Here is a 22267-nt window from a genome sequence, read left to right on the forward strand (position 1 = left end):
AGAAGGAAGGGGGAAGATGAAGATGACAGAATAAAAAGGTGGGTGGGGGGGGGGGAGAAGACTGGCTGAAAGGTGATAGGTGAAGCCAGGTGGGTGGGAGAGGTCAAGGGCTGGAGAAGAAGGAATCTGATAGGAGAGGAGAGTGAACCATAGGAGAAGGGGAAGGAGGGGAGGACCCAAAGGGAAGTAATATGCAGGTGAGAAGAGGCAAATGGTCAGAGTGAAGAATAGAAGTGGGGTGGATTTGTTTACCGGAAGGAGAAACTGATATTCGAGTCATCAGGTTGGTTGCCACCCAGGCAGAATACAAGGAGTTTCTCCTCCACAGCCTTTGATGTGAACTATGCACCTCATCCAGCATACTTCCTGCTCACTGGCTGCTCTGCAGACAGCTGTGAAGCCCTGGAGCCAGTTGAATACTGGTTCTCCCACTCCTACACAGGCATCCCTTGTTTCATCAGTGCAGTTGATACACCAGTTACAGGAGTAAGGCTGGGATTTCCAAACTGACACTGAGCTCCGACCTCCATTGAGTCATGTCTCAGATTTGGTTGCTTTTATTTTTGTTATTTTGGGACTGTAAGGATGGTTTTGGGGACAGGGGAGTTGGGGGTCAGGCTAGGGTTTAGGGGCAGGGATGTAGGGGGAATTAGAGGTCAGGCTGGAGTCTGTCTTCACTCAGCGTTCAAAGGCCAACGATGCAGACACGGGACATCTGTGGTTGGATGTCAGGTGTACAGCCAGCAGAGGGGAGACAAGGCCTCCCCCCACCCACCCACTGGTCAGCAAGTAATCTGCGGTTCTGAATTCAGAATTCCATGCAGACAGGAGGATGAATTCCAACAACCCCCTAAATCTGCAAATTGGTGAGACTGTAAGATGAAGGCCTAGTGTTTGGGGTCCTGTCATTGGCAAGCCCAGAGTTCTAGGTCTAATGATCCGTGATCAATGTGCCCTGGGATCTGTGTGGAGGATTGAGGCCTCCGGGTCAACTTGGATGTCAAGGCCTGTTGACTGGAGCAGAGTGTGTGCATCTCTACGACCCCACGGGGGAAGGGGAAGCTCACTATAGGCAGGCCTGAGTCAGTCCACTGGAGGTCGAAGGTGGTGGCCAGTCCTGGTGTTAAAGAACTGTGTATGTGTGTGGGTAGGAGAAGGAATGGGGCTTGTTTTGCTGTTGCTGTGTGTTGTTTGTGGTGTTCTGTGTTGTCCTGCCAGATGTTGTGGCGTGCTGTGTTGGTGCCTGAATGTGTGGCAATATTTACAGGCTATCCCAGCATCCACTTGGGTTTGTTTGTTGTTGATACAAACAGTGCACTTCATTATGTTTTTTTATTGTTGGGCATATATAAATCTTGAATTTTGGGTGTCCAAGCAGAGTAAATTCTCATGAGTGTAGTGAGGTACAGTGCAATGGAAAAGCGGGGTCACGGGGTACAATGTGATGGAAAAGCAGGGTCACAGCCATGTACAATTTTTACAAGGCAGTGAAGAGAAAGGACAAAAAAGAGCAGTGAGGGAAACAAAACAGATACAGACAAGTCGATGGTAGCGCAAGAGATGGTCGGTGGTGTTCCATTGCTGAGCTGGGGTTCAGGTTATGCAAATCAGATCAAGAACCTGATGACTGTTCTTGAACCTGGTGGTTTGGGACCTCTGACCTCTGCATCTCCTGGTGGTTCAAGAACCTGAGACTGGATATATCTTGAAGCTGGCTAAGGAGGCAATTGCTCATGGAGAATGAAAGTTAATTTTAACTAAAACATCAAATCTTTCTTTTGTAGACGAAGCCTATATATCTTCACATACCTGTTGTTTATGTTCAATGTCTTGATTGGGTGTATTGCCGGAGTGTGGCGGATAATCATCACAGAGACCTTCAACATCATTCACTTCTGTAGACTGGATCTGAGCCTTCTAAACCGTGGTGTGGAATCATTAGACCCAGGTAATTTAGTTTATTTCTATTAGATTGTGTTTCTGTTTCACTGTTCCATAGAACTGCCAATGTAATGCAAGTGGAGTTTTTTGTCCTAAATGACTTGGTAAGATTTTGAGAGGGTACAGAGGAGATTTACCAGAATGCTGGGTGCATGTCTTCAGGCTGAACAAGCTAGGGTTTGTCTCCTTGGAATGAAAGAGGATGAGAGGTGACTTGATGGAGGTGTGTAAGATGATAAGTGGCAAACTTCGAGCGGACAGCAGAGACTTTTTGCCTGGCTAGAAATGGCTAATACAAAGGGGCATAATTTTAAGGTGATTGGAGGAATGAATAGGGGGGATGTCAGAGGCAAGTTCTTTACACAGAGTTGTGGGTGCATGAATGCCCTGCTGGGGGTGGGAATAGAGGCAGATGTAATAAGGATACTTAAATTCTTGGGCACATGGATGAAAGAAAAGTAAAGAGCTATGTGGGATGGAAGAGTTAGATTGATCTTAGTGGGTTAGATCAGTACAACAATGTGGGCTTGAAGGGCCTGTGCTATGCTGTGATGTTATGTGCTAGTCTTGTCAAGGGTTCTTGCTGGATGCCTAATGCAATTCAAACTTTTTCTTGTAAATTTCCTTTTTTTTAAATTGCAGAAGCTGGTAATGGTCATTACTCGTAAACATCGAGGCAACACCCACAAAATGCTGGAGGAACTCAGCAGGCCAGGCAGCACCTATGGAAAAGAGTAAACAGTCGACGTTTTGGGCCAAGGCCCGACTCGGCTGCCTGGCCTGCTGAGTTCCTCCACCATTTTGTGTGTTGCTTGGATTTCCAGCATCCGCAGATTTTTCTCATCTTTGTAAACATCTATTTCTGTTTCTACCTCAGATGCTGCCCAGATTGCTAATTGTGCCCTTTTTCCCCTGTGTGCGTGTTTAGTGCAGCATTTCACTTTTCCTGCTGATTCCAATGCTTGTGAGCCTGTGAGTGTCACACACTCTGCACTAGGGGACAGGAAAGGTGCCAGAGACCACATGCCGGGTTTCTTGTCTCCACCTCCGCGATCAGAACATGCCTCGTGTCTGTGCACCTGTGTAATCTGTAATGGCTAGTTGACCTTGAGCTGATGCACTTCATCAGTGCTTTCTTTGTCGATGGCAGGCTATCGGAGTTACACAGGCTTCCTGTTGGTAGAGGTCAGCCAGTCCCATCCGCTGATGAAAGTCTTCTGCGCTCTCCTCCTTCAGTCCAGGAGCCTGCCGTTAAGTGGAGGTGACAACAGGAAAAATGAAGAGGAAGGTCAGTCGCTTGTGGTGTTGGTGGGGTGGGTGGGTGGGACTTGTAAAAATGTTAGTGCTGACCAACTCTCTGCAAAAACAAACAGTTTCAGGCCATTGGACTGGAATTCTTAAATGTAAAGCTTGCTGATGGGCCCTGGGAAGAGCCTCTTCCATCTAGATATAGACAACTTCAAGTGCTTCTAAGCCCCATTCAAAGCATAAACCAGGACAGAGTTTAACTTCTGCTTTGGATGGGACTGTATGGTTTCCACCAGCAACAATAGGCCTAAGCCTTTAGAACATAGAGCAAGTCCTACAGCTCACGATGTCTGTGTGGAACATGATACTGAATTAAACTCAATCTCTTTTATTTCTGCCCGATAATGCATACCCTTCCATTCCCTACCCCTTCCATTCCCTACCCCTTCCATTCCCTACCCCTTCCATTCCCTACCCCTTCCATTCCCTACCCCTTCCATTCCCTACCCCTTCCATTCCCTACCCCTTCCATTCCCTACATATTCCTGTCTCTAAAACACCAGTATCAATCTGTTTCCACCAAAATTCAAAGTAAATGTACTACCCTGAGATTCATTTTCTTGCAGGCATTCACAGTAGAACAAACAAATACAATATAATAAATTTTTAAAAACCACACACAATGACAGCATCTAGATTTCATTAGGAGTCAGAGGAGATTTGGTTTGTCACCTGAAACACAAACTTCTACAGATGAACTGTGGAGAACATTCTGACTGGCTGCATCACCGTCCGGTGGGGTGAGGGGGACGCTACTGCACTGGTTCGAAAGAAGCTACAGAAATATATAAAATTAATCAGCTTCATTATGAGTATCAGCCTCCATTGTATCCCAGACATCTTCAAGGGGCGGTGACTCAGAAAGGTGGCATCCACTATCAAGGACCATCATCAATTAGGACATGCCCTCTTCTCATTGTTACCATTAGGAAGGAGGTACAGAAGTCTGAAGGCACACACTCAGTGATATAGGAACAGCTTCTTCCCCTCTGCCATCCAATTTTCTGAGTGGACATTGAACCCATGAGCCTGATACACTTGGTTTTTTTTTTTGTTTTAGCAATTTTTAATTTAACTATTTAATATGCATACTGTAATGATATTTTTCTATATTTATCATGTATTGCATTGTACTGCTGCTTTCATGACACATGCCAGTGATATTAAATCTAATTCTGACAAAAACTGACAAACAACCAGTGGCAAAAGACCATCTGTACAAATACCCAAAAAAAAAACTCTGCTACTACTTGTCTACATCTCCTTATCGTGCACCTACTGGCAGCCTGTTCAGGCACCATTACTGTATTTTTATTTTATATTTTTTTTAAACCGCTCTGTATATCTCGTTTTTGAACTCTTCCCCCCCCCCCCCCCCCAACATTTAAATGCATGTTCTCTAGTATTTGGCTTTTCTACCCTGAAAAGATGGTGGCAGGTGGAGATATGTCTCTACCAAATGAAGTATAAGGTGTTCCTTCCCTCTGCTAGCCTGCAGGTCATCCTTGGGGAAAGGTGTACTATCTGTTTAGCCGCCCCGATCAGGGTCACATGAAGCTAGGGGAACAGGTGTTGGATGGTTGTTTGAGCAGCTGGTGCATATCACAAATCCTGGTTACGCGACCACTGACACCAGTCAGGTGATCTCTCAACGGTATTGATGATGGCTGGTGTCACCCATCTTGTAAAGACACTACCTAGAAGAAGTCAATGGCAAGCCACTTTGAAAGAAAAAATTTACCAAGAACAGTCATGGTCATGGAAAGACCGTAATCGCCCACGTCATACGACACATGATGAATGGATGAACCCGGAGAAAAAGGATAAATAGACAAAAGTGTTTCCATTTTATAAACCTCCTATCAGGTCTCCTCTCAGCCCCAGCTCCTGAGGAAGCAATCCTAGTCTGATTTCCAGCATCTGCAGTTTTTTTTCTTGTTTGTGTTCCAAGTCTGTCCAACCTTGTGGTCTTTAATCATGATACATCTTGGTAAACTCTTCTGCACCCTCTTGAAAGACTCCACGTCCTTCCAGGTGACCAGAATTGCACCGAATACTCAAGTGCAGCCTAACCAAAGTTTTAACCAGTCCTGGCGAAGGGTCCTGACCCAAAACATCAACTGTTTATTCTTCTCTGAGGATGCTGCCTGACCTGCTGAGTTCCTCCAGTATTTTGTGTGTGTTGCTCTGTATTTCTAGTTACTATAGAATCCCTTGCTTATGATTTTCTAACCAATGTTTTGATAGCTTTTAACAATTTTTTTTATATATAATTGCTGGTTGTGCTCAGTTTTACGGACCATATATTCCAAGAGAAGTTTTGTGGTTGTGGTGAGGGAGCAGAGTGGGTAACTTAACTGCCCTGGGATGGGGAAGTTTGATCACATGAAAAAGGCCGTGCTTCTTCTCCTTGGAGTAGAAGAGGTTGCAGTTGCTTTAGAGTGAGAATCAGTTTCTTCTGCAGTTGGGCCAGTTAAGCAGCAGTTTTACGGATAATAAACTGAGAAATGTTTCACACGGGTTGTTGGTGGTCTGTGATGTGCTGCTTGAACAGATGATGGAAGTGGACTCTAACTTTCCAAAGATATTCAGATAAAAAGTGGCACCAGCATAGTTCTGCTAGACGTGGCACTGTTTTCTATGAATTAAATCATTAAGTTCCTCTGCTGCTTTTAATTAAGCCATCAGATATTTATAATTTGAACAGTGCAACACGGATTGGAGCAGTTTGGGGTTCTAGGAAAAGAACAGTATAGCACAATACAGACCATGTGTCTGTGTGTCTGGTGTTGGTCCTGCTGGAGTTTGCTTTGCCATTCACTGAACAAGCCTTGGGATTTTGTCGTGGCTTTCAACCACCATGCCCCCCCCCCCCCACATCATTGGTCTGTTATACAGAAAGGTACCAGAAAAGGACCAGTAACATCATGAAGGATCCCACCCACCCTACTCATGGACTGTTTGTTCCACTCCCATCAGGGACGAGGCTACGTAGCATCCACATCAGGACCATCAGAGTCAAAAACATACACCTTTCCCAAGAAGTAAGGTTGATCAACAATTTCACACCCACTGCAACCTCCAACCACTACTACTTTGTACATAAGGTGACTGACAGAATGGTAGGGTCCTGCACCTAGATTCGCCTTGTGTACGTATAATCAAGGAGTGTATCGTATACAAGCTATCTTACATATTTATAATTTTTTTTTTATTATTGTGTTCCTTGTGTTTTTTTTGTGCTGCATTGGATCCAGAGTAGCAATTCTATTATACTTTACAGTTTGTACTAGAGATGACATTAAACAATCTTGCAGCTGGACTTGTCCTTGCATCACGTTCTTCCCAAACCAATCGAATTTGGAGCATCTAACTGGAACACGCTTCACCGTAGTTACTCTTCGTTACCATTTGTTTTTGAAGTTGGGTTCAGGAATCTGTAAGGGTGTCAAAGGTTACAGGGAGAAGACAGGCGAAAAGGGTTTAGAAGAAGAATAAGTCAGCCATGTTGGGATGGCAGAACATACTCGACTGGCCGAATGGTGTAATTTGCTCCTGTGTCTTTATGGTGTGGTTTCTCTTTGAGCTGAAGCCTGAAAGAATTAGAAATTCCAGTCCATGAAATTAAGCTCTATCTTTCTCTTCACAATCACCTTCTCAACTTTTAATGAGATTCAAACCATTCTGAGCTGAGTCTGCTGTCCACCAGGTACCTTCATGTCCTGAGCATTGATAGGACACTTTCTTAAATATTGTACATCTATACTAATTCTATGGGGTTGATGGCAGAATTCTCAATAGTATGGAGGTACAGAGGGATTGTGGGGTTCACATCTATCATGCAAGTTAATAGAGTGGTTAAGAAGGTGTATGGTGTGTTGACTTTCATTAGTTGGGGGTTTGAGTTCAAGAACCACAAAAAAATGTTGCAGCCCTATGAAACTATAATTAGGCAATCATTTAGGGTATTGTGTTTAGTTCTGGTCGCCTCCTAAAAGAAAGGATGAAGAAGCTTTAGAGAGGGTGCAGAGGAGATTTACCAGGATGCTGCCTCGTCTAGAGAACATGTCTTATGAGGATAGGTCGCGAGAGCTAGGGCTTTTCTCTTTGAAATATAGGAGAATGAAAGGTGACTTGCTGAAAAGCATAAATAGAATGGATCGCCAGAGACTTTTTTTCCCACCCAAGATGGAAATAGTAATGCAAGGGAGCATAAACTTTGAACCTTAAGGTGATTGAAGTAAAGTATGGGGGGTGCTTGGGAGAGGTAGTCAGTGGTAATTTTTTTTTCACATACGCAGTGGTGGGTGCATTGGGTGACGGGGTGAGATGTGTTGCAACCAAAAGCGGTGTAAGATGTTCTTTCCCTCTACTAGCCTGCAGGTCACTCTTGGGCAAGGTATAGCACCTGCTTAGCCCTCCCCTCCCCCCTCAAGATCAGGGTCACATGAAGCCATTGGAGGGGTTCATATGAATAGCTGGGTCATATAACAAGTCCTGATGATGTGACCACTGGCACCAGGCAATCTGTGAAGAGTATTGATGATGGCTGGGGTCGCCCATCTTGTAAAGACACTGTCCAGAAGAAGGCAATGGCAAACTGTAGGAAAATTTGCCATGTACAATCATGGTTAAGACAGATTGGAAGACCAGCATCACCTATCTCATATGACAGAACATGCAACAATGATGATCGGTGTGTGTGAAGTGATACCGGGGGGTGGTGGTGGGGTCAGATGTGTACTAAAGGTCTCTCAGGCACATGGATGAAATAAAAATGGAGGGATATGTGGGAGGGAAGATTTAGATTGATCTTTGAGTAGGTTAAATGGTCAGCACAACATTGTGAATCAAAGGGACTGTACTATTCTATATACTGTGGTCTGATTTGTTTATGCTAGTGCATCATTTTGACTATAAATTTAATGCAGTCAGTCTCCTCCCTCTTTGCTGCAGTGACAGTCTAGTATTTACCACAGAAGCACTTGGGCTCCATCCAACCGACGGCTGCCTAAACCATTGGAGGTTTTGCAGGTGGTTGTGTAGTTGCTTGGACCATTGTGGTAATGCCTTTGTTTTGATGCTCTCTGCAGGGATTCAGTTGGTGCCCCATCAGACGTCCAAGAAGACGGCGAAGTCCAAACGCATACGAGCAAGATGGTCCCTGATGTTCACCCTCCTGAACAATCCTGCGTTGATTAGTTCCCGGAAGGCAGCAGTTTGCACATCTAATGATCTGGTTACCAATGGGGAACTTAGCGCTGCCTGCAAGCAGGCCCCAGATGACCTTGTTAAAATTGAGCTATGCCAAAAGGAATAGGGTCGTGTAAGAATCTGGTGATGCAAATAATCTAAACCAGCAAGTTGGTTAAAAATCTTGTGTGTAGGTTGCGAACTTGTTTGTAGGGGGCCGCTATTTCCTGTTACAACTTCTGGTCTGATTTCCTGACAAAGCTTGGTGTAATTGCAGGGACAAACCACTAGGTAGCTCAGTGGGCTGTTTCTGAACTTCCTCAAATCTGCCATATTCAATATTGTAAGGAACAATATGTCGTCATTTACTGACCGATTTGTCAATATTAGGGTGATTTATTAGTGGTTGCAAATTTCCAGTATGCCTTTAATTTAAATGAGAGCAGTAAATGCTGGAAGTACTCAACAGGTCACATCACACCCAGGGGAAGAAATGTTAACTCTTTCTGTTCTCACTGATGTGGCCTGACCTGAGTATTTCACCATTCTTAAATTTCAAATATCTGCAGTTGTTTTGATTTCTTTCTAGCTGTCAGATTTTGTGAATTAAAGTGGGCCAGTTTGAAGTTGTTTACAATGATGTTGCCAATGAGGTATATCGAACTGTGCCAATGTTGCCTCTTATAGGTATACTTATTTTAAAATATAAAGCTTCATTTTATTTTTGAATCTGATAATGTACAAAATTGAAATCTTTTTAAAGTACCAAAAATGATGAAAAATTTGTGAATTTCTCACTGTTAGCCTCAATGTTTAAAATAAATGAGTTTAATCCACACACACTTTTGAACAAGTACATATAATATGCACTGTGTTTGTAGGCTGATTCTTTCGATGTTGGGTGATTTTTTTTTTTAGAAGAATCTTTGCCAAAGGTCACTGTGATGTGCAGTCTGTTTCTGCCTCCAGAAAGACATCAATATGATTTGTTTTAGTGGGTAAACTGGCATGTGGAGATAACAGTTTAATCTCTATATTCAGCACTCTTGCCAATGATATGGTCTCCTGACCCATTCAACACTTAAAACAGTTTAGAATTCCTGCAAATTGTTCTTCTGACAGTGAGAATTGATGCACAAGTGGATTGTCCACTGTCTGTGACTTGTCTCAGGTGTATTTGATTTAGAGGTGTCACTAAGCATTCTTTCAATGAACTTTATACCGTCTGCATGTAACAGAACCAGACCCCCGTCCGCCCCTATGACAGGCTAAACCAGGTGAGAGTTGCCAGAAGCCATGGACCCCAGTGAGACAGGGACAAGTCAGCTCTGGGGAACTGGACAGATGAGATTAACAGTGAGATCCAACGGTCTACAATGCTGCATGCCCCAAGGGCATGCTGAGGCACGGAAGAAGTCATTGCCTTCCGTGGAAGACCCCAACTGTGATGACCACTCATGCCACTGGACCCAGACTTCTGAGTTCGAGAGAGTGAAACTATCCCAATGCTTTCCCCTTTGTAAAAAAAAAACTATCCTGCTTAGGTTTCCTGTCATTGTCATATCTGATGGACAACCGACAGCAAATGTGGTACAAGAGGTACAAAACACCATTGCTTAAAGGTGGGAACAATCCCAGTGAAATTTCTTTTGCTAGGCCTAGAGCTGGATTTGAAAGAATATCAGAGGGTTTAAGCATTGCATTTAGCATGGACTCATCTGCTGGTGATATTTACGTTCCAAAAGCTGATGCTACTTGAAACCCCGCCAATAGGTTTGCTTCCCGGAATGGTGATTTGTGCTTGTTCCTGTGCTAAATGGCTGATTTAAATTTTCCTCTACTTCAGATCTATTGACTTCATTTGGGATTGTACTTCAGAAACTGGAGCCACGTATTATGTGTTAGTGCACACCTTTGGTACCTTCCAAGGAAGGGGTTTGGACCATTTTAGGTTTGACTATGTTTTATGACTGCAAAGATTTGACAAATAAGAACTCTTTCAATCAGCATAATCTTCCGTGAAATTGTGAAAGCCCTACAGAAGATTTTAATGTAATCAGTAACCAAGGACTGTATGCCATATCTTAATAATTGTTGGATAATAGGGCAGCATAAGTTAGTGTAATGCTTACAGTGCCAGCAATTGGGATTCAAATCCCGCTGCAGCCTGTAGGGAGTTTTGTGTTCTCCCTGTGACCACATGGGTTTCTTCCGACAGTTCTCTCGCACATTCCAAATTAGTATGTTGTGGGAATATTTTTTGGTGCCAGAAGCATGACAACACTTGCAGCCCACCCCCAGAACATCCTTACTGTTGGTCGTGGATGCACACAGTACATTTCACTGTTTTGATGTACGTGTGACATAAAGTTAATCTTTAGAACATTAAACTCTTCAGCTGTCTGAACACTTGTAGAACCAGGCAGGGTATAAAGATATGATATTTTATCAAGTGAGGAATTTAAAGTCCCCTCCTGCACTCGTGTGACATTTGTTCTGGAGAGCATTTTGTAAGTTATCTGTTAAACGTTCATTCCTCCCAGGCCAATTTCTATTTACAACTAAAGTTCAGGTAAATGAAGCAAAAAGAATGAAAAAGACTGCGGGTAAATAAAGGGGAAGTGGGTTTACTGTACCCTTCAATTCCACACTGAGTGCTTGTACAATGAACGGTTAATGCTAGCTCATGTTGATACAGGAGGGTTCAGTGCTTGGATTCTCCGTCTTAGGAAGTGTTGAGAGACTAGGACCTATCTGGTTCATTAGCCAAACAAATGTAAAAACAGTTGTTCCATTTGTTTATGTATAGTCCTGCCGGTTAATGCCATCTAAGGTTAATGGCTTAAACTGTTAACTTTATCACTTGCGCTGTTACTCGTAAATTTTCTTCAGAGACAGATTGCAATGCGGACAGCAGGAGTAACACAAAATCTGAGAGGACCTCGGTGGGTAACCCAGTATCTGTGGAGGGAAATGGAGTGTCAAAACCTTTCATCTGGTCCTATAGTTTGGGGTGGGGGGAGAGACGGACAGACAACAAAAAGAAAGATGGGAATGGGTGGAGCAAAAGAGCTGGGAGGTGTTGGGTGGGGGGCGGGATTGATGGACAGATGAATGAGGAGTGTAACTTGGAATGATAGAAGCTGGGAAGTGACAAAGCTGGAAGTTAGAATCCGACAGAGGAAGGTGGAGAATTGATTAAAGAGGGGGAGTTTGGAAGGAGTGTGTGTGTGTGTGTGGGTGGGGGAGGAAAGAGGATGATGGGGGAGGGGGCAAGATGGATCATAGTCATAGAAAAGTAACTGAGTTATTCAAACTGCCTACTCCTGTTGACCTGTGCTGAGACCATAACCCTCCATACCCCTGCATCCATGTACCTATGCTCAGGAGAAGAGAGGAAGGCAGTAGTTACTGGAAGATTTTGTATTTTTGTTTCCTCTTACTATTCAAAAATGAGATTTATGTGCAATTGGCATTGACTAAAAGATGAACTTCATTTGTCGTGTACTGTACATGGAAATATATAGTGAAATGTGTTTGAATCAAATCAGTGATGCCATCTTTCTCGTGCCAACATGGCATTTCCGCATCTCACCAGCTCAAGCCCAGATGTCTTTGGGATGTGAGAAGAAACGGAACCAGCCAGAGGCTGTCACATTGCCGTCACGGGGAGAATGTACGGACAGCCGAGGGGAATTGAACCCGGGTCGGACACTGGCTGTAAAGCGACCTGCTAACCCCTACACTACTCCGCCTCCTACCATTAAAACTCCCATTCTGAATCTTGCAGCCCCAATAGGAGAAATGGGGCTTCACAATGTATGCCTTACCGCTGCCTTTAAACGCAGAATGAATTCACTGCATGAGCTTTTAACCGAGTTGAAGGTTCTTTGTTCTGGGTCCGCGCGTACCTGCACATTCCTCTAACTGTATGTGGGTGCTTCTCGGTGATCCTGTGGGTCTTTGGTGGGGTGGACCAGCTGTGTATAATTCAGCGGCTTGAGTTAGCACCCTTGGAACGTTGCTTCGCCCGCTCAGTTCGTCCAGACCCAAAGCGGTGAGTCCAGAGGTAGAAGCCCGAGAACTGGACAATATCTCTGCCTAAAGGCCGTTCGTGTGCCGTCCCGAGCAACATCCCTCCTCTAGTCCATTTCACACTGAAGTCGCCATCACGAAAAGTACGAAAAATGTTTCGGCTCTTTAACTAGGACAACGTTAACCCAGCCCCCGGCTGTCAAACGGACTGGGGCCCTGAGGGAGCCTGTTTCCATATGCATGCGGCAAATACTGTAAAGCTAATCTTTCCAAATTTTTTTTAAAATTTCATCTGTGTGCAGGTCTCTTAAATGTCTCCAACGTATGGCCCCGGCAGTACTCCCCACGTAGCTACCATTTTCTGTACGTACTGTACCGTATTTTAAAAAAAGGCGGCATGGTAGCGTGGTGGTTAGCACTAGGCTTTCCAGTACAGGTGACCCAGGTTCAATTCCCGCCCCTGCCCGTGAGGAGTGTGTACGTTCTCCCCGGGAACGCGTGAGTTTTCTCTGGGTAGTAAATTGTAAATTATCCCGTGATTTGGCTCAGATGAAATCGGGGGATTGTTGGACGTGGCTTGAAGGGCCGGAAGGGTCTATTTTGCACTCTATCTCAATAAATACATAAAAACTACCCCTGACATCGCCCTTCCTCAGCCCACACCACCCCCCGCCCCATTCCGCCTAGCATTTCTCGCGGGCGAGCCCGAGCCCGAGCCCGAGCCATGCTTTCAGAATAATATAATGGTTCTGACCTGTTTCATTTAAATCCTTGTAGAGGATCTTTCAAACCTATTTAAATGGAAATGACTGGTCACGCCAGCCCTCTGACGACAACACTCCCTCCGCACAGTCGGGTGGGGCACTGAATACATTTAGAGAAATCACTGAATGCATTTAGTGAAGCCATTAGTGCGGTCAACTGGCAAGCAGTCTGCACATGGGTTAAGTGGAGCCTTGCACTCTGTTGTCCTGTGGTGACAAATTAAACCCATTCCAGCCATCAGACTCCTGAACCAGCGCGGATAACTTCACTCACCTTAATGCTGAGCTCATTCCACAGACTCACTTTCAAGGACTCATGTTCTCGATATTTATATAAGTATTTGTTTGTTTGTTTGTATTTACACAGTTTTGTCTCCTTTTACCCATTCATTGTTTGTCAGTAGTTTTTCATTGATCCTATTACTTTGTTCTATTGTGAATGCCCACAACAAAATGAACCTCGAGGTTTGATAATGTGCTTTGATAATAAATTTACTTTGAACTATGTGCAGTTGTGTAGGGCGGTGATTCAGTGGAATACAGAGATGGTGGTGATTGATATCGGAGAGACCAGTGCTATGCCGAAAAGGGTCATTTTCATTTTGGGGGCTGAGCGGTCACTGCCACTGGCGGGGGACAGGGATTTCTTTCTGTATCTCTGTGGTTTGATCATCTTGATAGAGGAATTTAAAATTATGAGGCGGATAGGTAGAGTTGACGTGGATAGGCTTTTTCCCATTGAGAGTAGGGGAGATTCAAACAAGAGGATATGAGTTGAGAGTTAAGGGGCAAAAGTTTAGGGGGAACTTTTTTACTCAGAGAGTGGTAGCTGTGTGAAACGAGCTTCCAGTAGAAGTGGTAGAGGCAGGTTCGATTTTGTCTTTTAAAAAAATTGGATAGGTATATGGACAGGAAAGGAATGGAGGGTTATGGGCTGAGTGCAGGTAGGTGGGACTAGGTGAGAGTAAGCGTTCGGCACGGACTAGAAGGGCCGAGATGGCCTGTTTCCCTGCTGTAATTGTTATATGGTTATAATCCGCCGAAGCTAAACGCCCTAGTTCGTCAGCAGGAAGAGATTATAAAGTTAAGAAGATGGGTGGTGTAGCGGTTAGTGCAGGCCTATGGTTCAGTTCCTGCCCCTGTCTGAAAGGAGTTAGCACGTACTCCCCGTCACCTAGTGGGTTTCCGCCGGGTGCTCCCGTTCCCTCCCACAATTAATTAGTCCTATCGATGTCATTGGTCTCGATGAGCCGGAAAGGCCTGTTACCATGCTATATCTCAAAATAACTGAATAAATAAATAAATCTAGACACCAATCGCGTGTTAATTGGCTGCTGAAAATTGCTCCCCTGGTGCGTAGGTGTGGGTAGAATGGGGGGGGGGGGATTGTTTGGGAATATGGGAGGAATAAATGGAAAATTTTGATGGTCGGCACGGTGTTGATGGGCCGAAGGGCCAGTTTCTTTGCAATGTCTCTCAAACCCTGATGTTGCTCGGCAGTCCTGAATGTCTCTGCCTTTCTCCCGCCGGGAAGCTGGGATAAATCTAACTTGCAGTGAAGCCTGGATGGAGGGTGACAACACAGAGCCCAGCGGTGGGTGGGCGAGAGCCACACGGCCGCCGCTCCTGAGGCGTTTAACACTACCTTCTAAAAGGATCCTGTGTGTGACGCCCCATCCAACATTTCTCCTTTAATCTATTTCGCACTCAAGTCACCGGCATGTAATGTACTAAGATTTTTTTCCGGTTCCTTCACTGGGATATTGTTAGCCCAGTCCCCGGCTGTTGGATGCTTTACAAATGGCAGGCGACAAGTAAAATGCTGAATAATGAAATCCGCCGTTAAATGCATTCCGTAAATACAGTAATTTTATATTGAGGCCAAATACTGTATTACTACTTTTGTTTATTTAGGTGGGACTTAATATGCAAATTTCACCGTCAAAGTTTTTTTTAGGAACTTCTTCCCTTCGGCCATCAAATGTATGAACGGTCCGTGAACGCTGCACTCTTTTGAACTACTGTATTTATTTTTAGTTATGACTATATAGTAATTTTGTTTATTTCGCACTGTACTACCACAAAACGACAATTTTCACGACATAGGTCAGTGACCTTGATCCTGATTCTAAACGAGGATGATCGTGAGCAGATCGATACCAACAGTTAGTGTCCACGCTGGTTAAAAAAAATACTTAAATGGTCCGGTATGGAACGAGCTGCCAGACGAAGTGAACATTGACAACGCTTTAAAGGGCATTTGAACAGGTACGTGAATGGGAAAAGGTTGTGGGTCAAACGCAGGTACACGGGGCTTGGAGGAGCATCTTGGTGCGGCACTGACCAGTTGAGTAGAAGGGCCTGGTTCGGTATTGTATTACTGTGTCACTCCAAACCCCCAGACCGTTATACGGAATGTACATCTTCGGGAAGCGGAATGTCTCCGAGAGGCAGTTCTGTGGAAGGGCATGCCGGGATGGAGTGAAGCTCCTTACAGGGAAGGTAAAGAGGGAGAGCGCGCTGGGACCTCGAGAGGCTGGAGTCGATTAGAAAGGAACAGGGAGGTAGTACAGAGGACTTGACGTAAGGAGTTGTCACTCTTATCCCAATAAGACTCACACTCAGGAACAAGCTCAATTTCTTTCTGTCAAGGAAAATTTCCAACTAGTTCCAAATAAACTTTTATGTTTTTGTTTTAATGTATTGAATACAAAGATAACGCATTTCGAAGGGCGAGGCAAAGGCGGGCAGGACAGTGGTTGGCCGAGGTTTCAAAATCTCTCATTCTCTCTCTCTCTCTCACACACACACACACACTCACTCACTCACATACACACTTTCCCTATCCCCTCCATCTCTCTCTTTCTCACGCATACACTTCCTCTCTCCCCCCTCTCTCTCACACACACATACTCACTCACTCACATACACACTTTCCCTATCCCCTCCATCTCTCTCTCTCACACACACACACACTCACTCACATACACACTTTCCCTATCCCCTCCATCTCTCTCTCTCTCTCTCTCTCTCTCTCACACACACACACACACACACACACACACACACACACACACACACACACACACACACACACACACACACACACACACACACACACACACACACACACAATGGCCCCACAGCTCGACAGTTACACCGAACACGACAGCCTCGTACACCTCAGGGAGTGGCCGGTCCCATTAATGCACTCCGTATACACACCAAACACTACTTCCATTTACACAGACTAATTTCCGAACATAACACGGGGGCCGGGAGCTGTTGGCATGGAGTGTGCTATCTGCAGTGGACGGTGTAGTGGGCGGACATTGCACTGGTAAACACCGAGAGATACACACATTAGCGTCACTACATCAATGCAGGAGGAGGGAGGGTGGCAGTGAGGACATACAGTACTTCCCACGGAACTGTACAAGGGTTGACAATCGAGTATAGACCAAGCACCTTATGTTTTTCTCTGACAAAGACTAGTTCACGACAGCTGATCTCACGTATTCTCCATTACCCCCGCATCCTTGAACCGGGAATTGGTCATAACTGCTTCTAATTCCCGAACCATGTTGTGTGTGTGTGTGTGTGTGTTTTTCAAATCAACAGTAGGATTCTGATATCGTAACAAAATCCACGGCCATTCGACCGTGCGGAGGTCCAGAGTTTTGTAGAGGAAACGGGGGCTTTTAAAATATTATTTCGGGTGGAATTGGTTGGACTCGGGTCGTCTGCTACCCTGCCTCGAGAGTCAGCGCATGGGTCGCCTATAATTCCCGTTGATCTCCTGACTAATGTCCACGGCTTCGGCGCCGAGCGGCAGACGGTCGCTGTACTCGGAGCAGATCTCAAATTCGTCCTGGTTGTCTTTGGCGTGAGACTCGGCCTCCAGGCTCGCCCCGCCTGCCTCGCTGGGCTCGTAGACCCGGGCCGAACCGTGCAGAGAGGAGGCGGCGGCTTCGAACGGGCTGGTCGCATCCTTCCCCACTTTCCCCGGCGCCTGCGCCTTCATGATCAACTTGTAGGTCTTGCCCTGGTACTTGTACATGAGGTGACAACAGGTCGCTCCCAGCAAGGGGACGGTGGCCAAGCCTAGGAGGAAACAACTGACCACGATCATAATCAGTAGCGACGGGATCTTCCTCCTGGTGGTGAAGACCACCTGAACTTGGCATTCCAGGCCCGTGTAGGTAAAGCAGAGGGTGTAGTTGGAACCCGGCCTCAGGTTCTGGAAGCGGTAGGAGTTGACCCCAGCCTCGATCATGGACCACTCGACCACCGAGGCGCCGTCCGCTCCTTGGCCCCTGCACAGGTACAGCATCTGCGGGCTCCTGACTCTCGGCGAGCTCTGAAAGGGGGTGAGTTGTACCCTGGCGTCGTTCTCACTCACTTCCAGGGCGATCACTCCGAAGTCGAAAGTGTGCTGCTTCATTTGGGAGCTCTGGTTGAAGGCGTGGTTGGAGATGTAACGGCTTCCCTCTCTCCTCACGCAACTCTGGGCGTCCGGAGCGCTTGGCAGGGGCGCCCAGGTCGGGAGGCCGCCCATGGTCGGGTCCGGACTCCCGACCATCCCTTGCAGGCTGGGCAAACCGGCGGCGTTGACCTTGACAGACGGCCTCTGGGTGGTGCTGGGGCTCAGAGCGGGTTCCTTGGTGTAAACGGGGCCACGCTTCGATGCGGGACTGAGGACCACTTCCAGGGAGGACTCGTTGCTCCCCATGAGGTTTGTGGCCAGACAGGTGTAGAGTCCTTCTTCATACTTGGTCAGGCGGGGGATAACGAGGGTACCATTCTTAAGGACCACCAGCCGCCCCTGGTCTTCCTTCCCAGTCGCCAACTCCCTCCCCTCCTCTCTCACCTTCGCCTCGTTCAGCTCGACCTCTCTGTTGGCCGTCTGCACCTTCCACCTGATCTGGGGAAGGGGGTTGCCCGTGGAGTTGCAATGCACGGTGAGCGTCTGGCCCTCGAAGAAGCCTGCCTTGTCCTTGCTGCCCTGGTAGGTCAGGTAGACGGAGGGCGCCGAGCATTGCAGTGGGGGTAGGTCGACCACGGCCGTCCCATTCAGCTCGGGCGGCTCCGAGCACTTGATGTCCTGCTTCTCCGGGATGGAGATAAGCGCCTGGTGGATCCAGTCCTTAAGCCATTCCAGTCGGCAGTTACAGGAGAAGGGGTTGCTGTAGATCTGTAGGTGGGACAGTGAGGTGAGCGAATCGAAGGTGCCCTCCTCGAAGGTGCGGAAACGGTTACTGTTGATGCGGAGGGAGCGCAGGTCCCTCAGCGTGGAGAAAGCGTCCCTGGGCAGCCCGAACAGGAGGTTATTGTTCATCTTCAGGAGCTGCAGATCGGTGAGGTTGTACAAGTCCTGCCAGGGGAACCGCGCGATCTGGTTGTGGCTGATGTCCAGGTTTCTGAGCTGCGACAGCGGCGCCAGCGTTCCCGCTTCGATAGTGGAGATTTCATTATGAGCCAGCCAGAGGGACGTGACCTGAGGCACCCGGACGAAGGAATTCCGGAGCAGCGACCTGATCTTGTTTGCCGAGAGGCTGAGGGTGGTCACGTTGTGGGGCAGGCCGTCGGGAACGGAAGCGAAGTTCTTGTAGGCGCAGTCGGCGAACTGGTGGGAGTATTTGTCCTGGCAAATGCACAGCTCGGGACAGGCGTGGACAGTGCTCCAGAAGCCAGCCAGACACCAGGCTCCCAGCAACACCAATCTGTCTGCCATCGTCTCCTCCCTGGGAAAAGAAAACACACAAACACACACAGACGGCGACAACGTGTTTTTTCAGTGCACATCTCGCCCCAACCCCAAAACCAAAACACGGGCACTGGGCATCTGGAATACAAACAGGTGTTGGGAGTACTCGTCAGGTCAGGCAGCGTTGAAGGAGAGATAAGAGGACACAATCAGGATTAAAAGTTATTGCGCTGGAATATTTGCACTTTCCCTCTCTCTCCATAGACGCTGACTGCCCTGCTGAATACTTCTTCTTGTCGGCTATTCGGCCCATCTGGGGCGTTCCCTCCATGGGCCCTCTCTGATTAGTCCCACGTCCATCCCGCCTATACACCCACACACTGATTTCCGCATTAATTTCCCTCATGCCTCCCGCCGCCCTCTCTAACAATTCCCCTTCGCCAAACTGGTTACCTTAAATCCGTGGACCCCGACCCGTGGGATACAGTCTCCTTATTTCACTCCATCAAAATTTAATTCGGACATTTCCTTCAGCCTGTTGTGTTTTTTTTCTGCAGGAGGCTGTCCCACGTCTCTCCGAGGAACTGGAGCCAAGAAGCAGCCGGTTCCCGGGAAGCATCTCATCCAGCCCGACAATAATAGGTGATGACATCTAATTAAAACACACGCGACGTCCCGTGCTCAACACGGGTTCTGCGCACGCACGCACACACCACACACACACATACACACACACACACACACACACACACACACACACACACACACACACACACACACACACACACACACACACACACACACACACACACACACACACACACACACACACACACACACACACACACACACACACACACACACCAGACACCACACCACACACACACCACACACACACACACACACACAACACACACACACATTACACCACACACACACACATGCACACAGAGACACTTACAGACACACGCAGACACACACGCACACATACTTACAGACATACACACATGCACACGCACACAGAGACACAGACACACACGCAAACATACTTACAGATACACACCACACACACACACACACACACACACACACACACACACACACACACACACACACACACACACACACACACACACACACACACACACACACACACACACACACCCCGACCCCGCACAGGAATCCTCATACTCCAAAAGCTATTCACTCGCAACTATAGAAATTCTATAGAAACTCGCAGTATAGAAACTTGATTCTAACTTTATTAAATCAAACTAATCTATTTTCCCATTTATTGAAATGTAAGCTCTGAATTTAGATGTTCTAAACATCCTCAAAATTAGCATGCAATAAATTCAATCTTCTGACCCAACAGAATCGAGAAACAAATAATTTTTATATTCATTTCCCCATCAGGAAATAAAAATAAATGCCAAGTGAGGAATTCGGTAATGTTAATCCGAGAATCAAAGTTCTTTGGCAATTACAGCCAGGGTTGTTTATATAAATTTTGTCTCTGCAACAGTATTCATATTTGGAACTATGAACTAGAATGCTTGCACTTTCAGTTCGGGAACTCTGATTTGCAACTCTGCGTGTTTTGAAGAGAATGCGATTTCAGACAATCTAGCATTTCGTGTAAGGAATGAGAGTTACCAAAAGGAGATTGGCAGACTGTTAAATTACAGCACGCTCTATTCCAAAATGAAACGGCTTCTGTGCCGCGTCAGATAATTGCAATCGAAGTAATGTTCGGCATCTAATTCTGAGGATCTTAAATATTTACAGTGCCGATTTTGAGGATTTACGATGCATTTCTGATTTATCAGACGCCGGCGTTAAACCGGATTCATTCCACAATCGAGACATTTCGTTGACAATTCTGATTTAGACGTGTGGATTATTTGCAGCATAAAATATTAATTAAAACATCGTTTTGAGATGCGTATATGCGTTTCAGATGTCTGCATCTCTGTGGGAGAGATTGCTGTAAGCAGAATGATATTCTAAATTGCAACACTGAATTCCAGCCGACTTTTCCCCTTAGTTCTATTTACATTAATAAGGGCTTGTGTTTTGTAAACTCTTGCATGTGTATTACAGTTGGTGACATTTTAGTTACTATTACCCATGAGTTAAACGGGAATTAATTTAATTTTTATCTTACCTCTTATATGATGAGATTGATAATCTGTAGTTGCTTTAGAAGTCCGAACACACCCGAACGCCGTCGGACTTTGGCCCCGTAATTTACACGTTTCTGGGTAAAAGTGACGAGACGTTGGCGGAAGGTTCCAGCTGCTCTAGACCGGAGAGTGTGAGCTCGCGTCTTGCAGGGGTCGTGTCGGGTCCAACCAGCATTTTCGCCGCTTTTTTTTTGGAGGGGGGAGGTTTTCAGATGGACGCACGCCCGTGCTTGAGCTGACAGATTTTGCCAGGGATCTCCGAGCGCGCTCCCGACAACCACGGGGACGCGCGGCTTCGCCCAGGTACCGCGCCTCCTCGTTAGAGTAAAAGCCTTCGGGAGTGATGGAGACAGACAGAAGGAGTGAGTGAGGGTGAAAGGGTGTGTGGGGAGAGGTGAGCGAGAGTAAAGGGAAGGAAAGTGAGATAGCGGGGCTGCGTGTAGGAGAATCGGAGAGAATAAAACGGGGATAGGGAGAAAGTGTGAGAGAGAGTTTGAAAAGGAGAGAGTGTCAAAGGTGTAAGATGGCGAGAATGTGAGAGAGAGAGGTTGAAAGGGTGACGGTGTGAAAGGGGGAGTGTGAAACGTGTGAGAGGAGAGTGTGCAAGGATGTAAGAGGGAGAGCGTGTGAAAGTGAGAGGAGAGAATGGAGAGAGTATGTGAAAGGGAGAGAGCGTGGAAGGGTGTGACAGCGAGAGAGAGTGAGAGGAAGAGTGTGAAAGGGTGTGAGAGGGAGAGAGAGTGAGAGGGAGGGAGCGTGAAAGTGAGAGGGAGGGAGTGTAAATGGGCGTGACAGGGTGAGTGTGTGAAAGGAAAAGAGTGTGAATGGCGAGAGATGTAGAAACTGTGAACGTGTGAGAGGAGAGTGTGAGAGAGCAGCGCGAAGGGAAGACAGAGTGTAAAAGCTTGTGAGAAGCAGTAACTGTGAGAGATGGACAAGCATCATCTCGCGGATGAACAGAAAACCCGATGTAATACCTTTATGCAGAGACAGGTTCTGATGGCCGACTTCTATAATCTACTCCCCGTGGGCGATCCACTCAATATTTAACACAGCATCATGATTTTAAAACCCCATTTGTTGCATGCCCGCAAAAGATAGTTGAAGTTTTCCCATTATCGGGACTCCCGAGA

At 46.4% G+C, this 22267-nt stretch overlaps 2 protein-coding genes across 5 annotated transcripts in view; one reads left to right on the forward strand and one right to left on the reverse strand.

Moving 5' to 3' along the window:
* stra6 (signaling receptor and transporter of retinol STRA6) overlaps nt 1–9311 on the forward strand; it is a 63076-nt gene extending 53765 nt beyond the window's left edge. For all 3 annotated transcript variants that reach the window (XM_073025503.1, XM_073025502.1, XM_073025504.1), the window contains 3 exons: nt 1785–1948; nt 3092–3229; nt 8343–9311. In XM_073025503.1, coding sequence (XP_072881604.1) covers nt 1785–1948; nt 3092–3229; nt 8343–8569 — 529 coding nt within the window. In that variant the 3' untranslated portion in view covers nt 8570–9311. The remainder of the gene's footprint in view (nt 1–1784; nt 1949–3091; nt 3230–8342) is intronic.
* Nucleotides 9312–15909: 6598 nt separating this feature from the next.
* Nucleotides 15910–21250, reverse strand: islr2 (immunoglobulin superfamily containing leucine-rich repeat 2). 2 transcript variants are annotated; one of them, XM_073025505.1, is made up of 2 exons: nt 21116–21250; nt 15910–18985 (listed from the first exon to the last, which is right to left on the reverse strand). In XM_073025505.1, exon 2 carries the CDS (start codon nt 18973–18975, stop codon nt 17005–17007), a length of 1971 nt encoding a protein of 656 aa, XP_072881606.1. In that variant the 5' UTR covers nt 18976–18985; nt 21116–21250; the 3' UTR covers nt 15910–17004. The 2 variants fall into 2 exon arrangements, with proteins under 2 accessions (XP_072881606.1, XP_072881607.1); XM_073025506.1 differs by lacking the exon at nt 21116–21250 and adding an exon at nt 19402–19809.
* Nucleotides 21251–22267: the final 1017 nt, after the last annotated feature.

This window comes from Hemitrygon akajei, chromosome 21 (assembly GCF_048418815.1).
Source record: "Hemitrygon akajei chromosome 21, sHemAka1.3, whole genome shotgun sequence".
In the NCBI taxonomy this organism is placed as follows: Eukaryota; Metazoa; Chordata; class Chondrichthyes; order Myliobatiformes; family Dasyatidae; genus Hemitrygon; species Hemitrygon akajei.

Excerpts from the sequence above, each read along its gene's own strand:
- islr2 (XM_073025505.1), bottom strand. The coding sequence starts at position 18,975 with ATGGCAGACAGATTGGTGTTGCTGGGAGCCTGGTGTCTGGCTGGCTTC.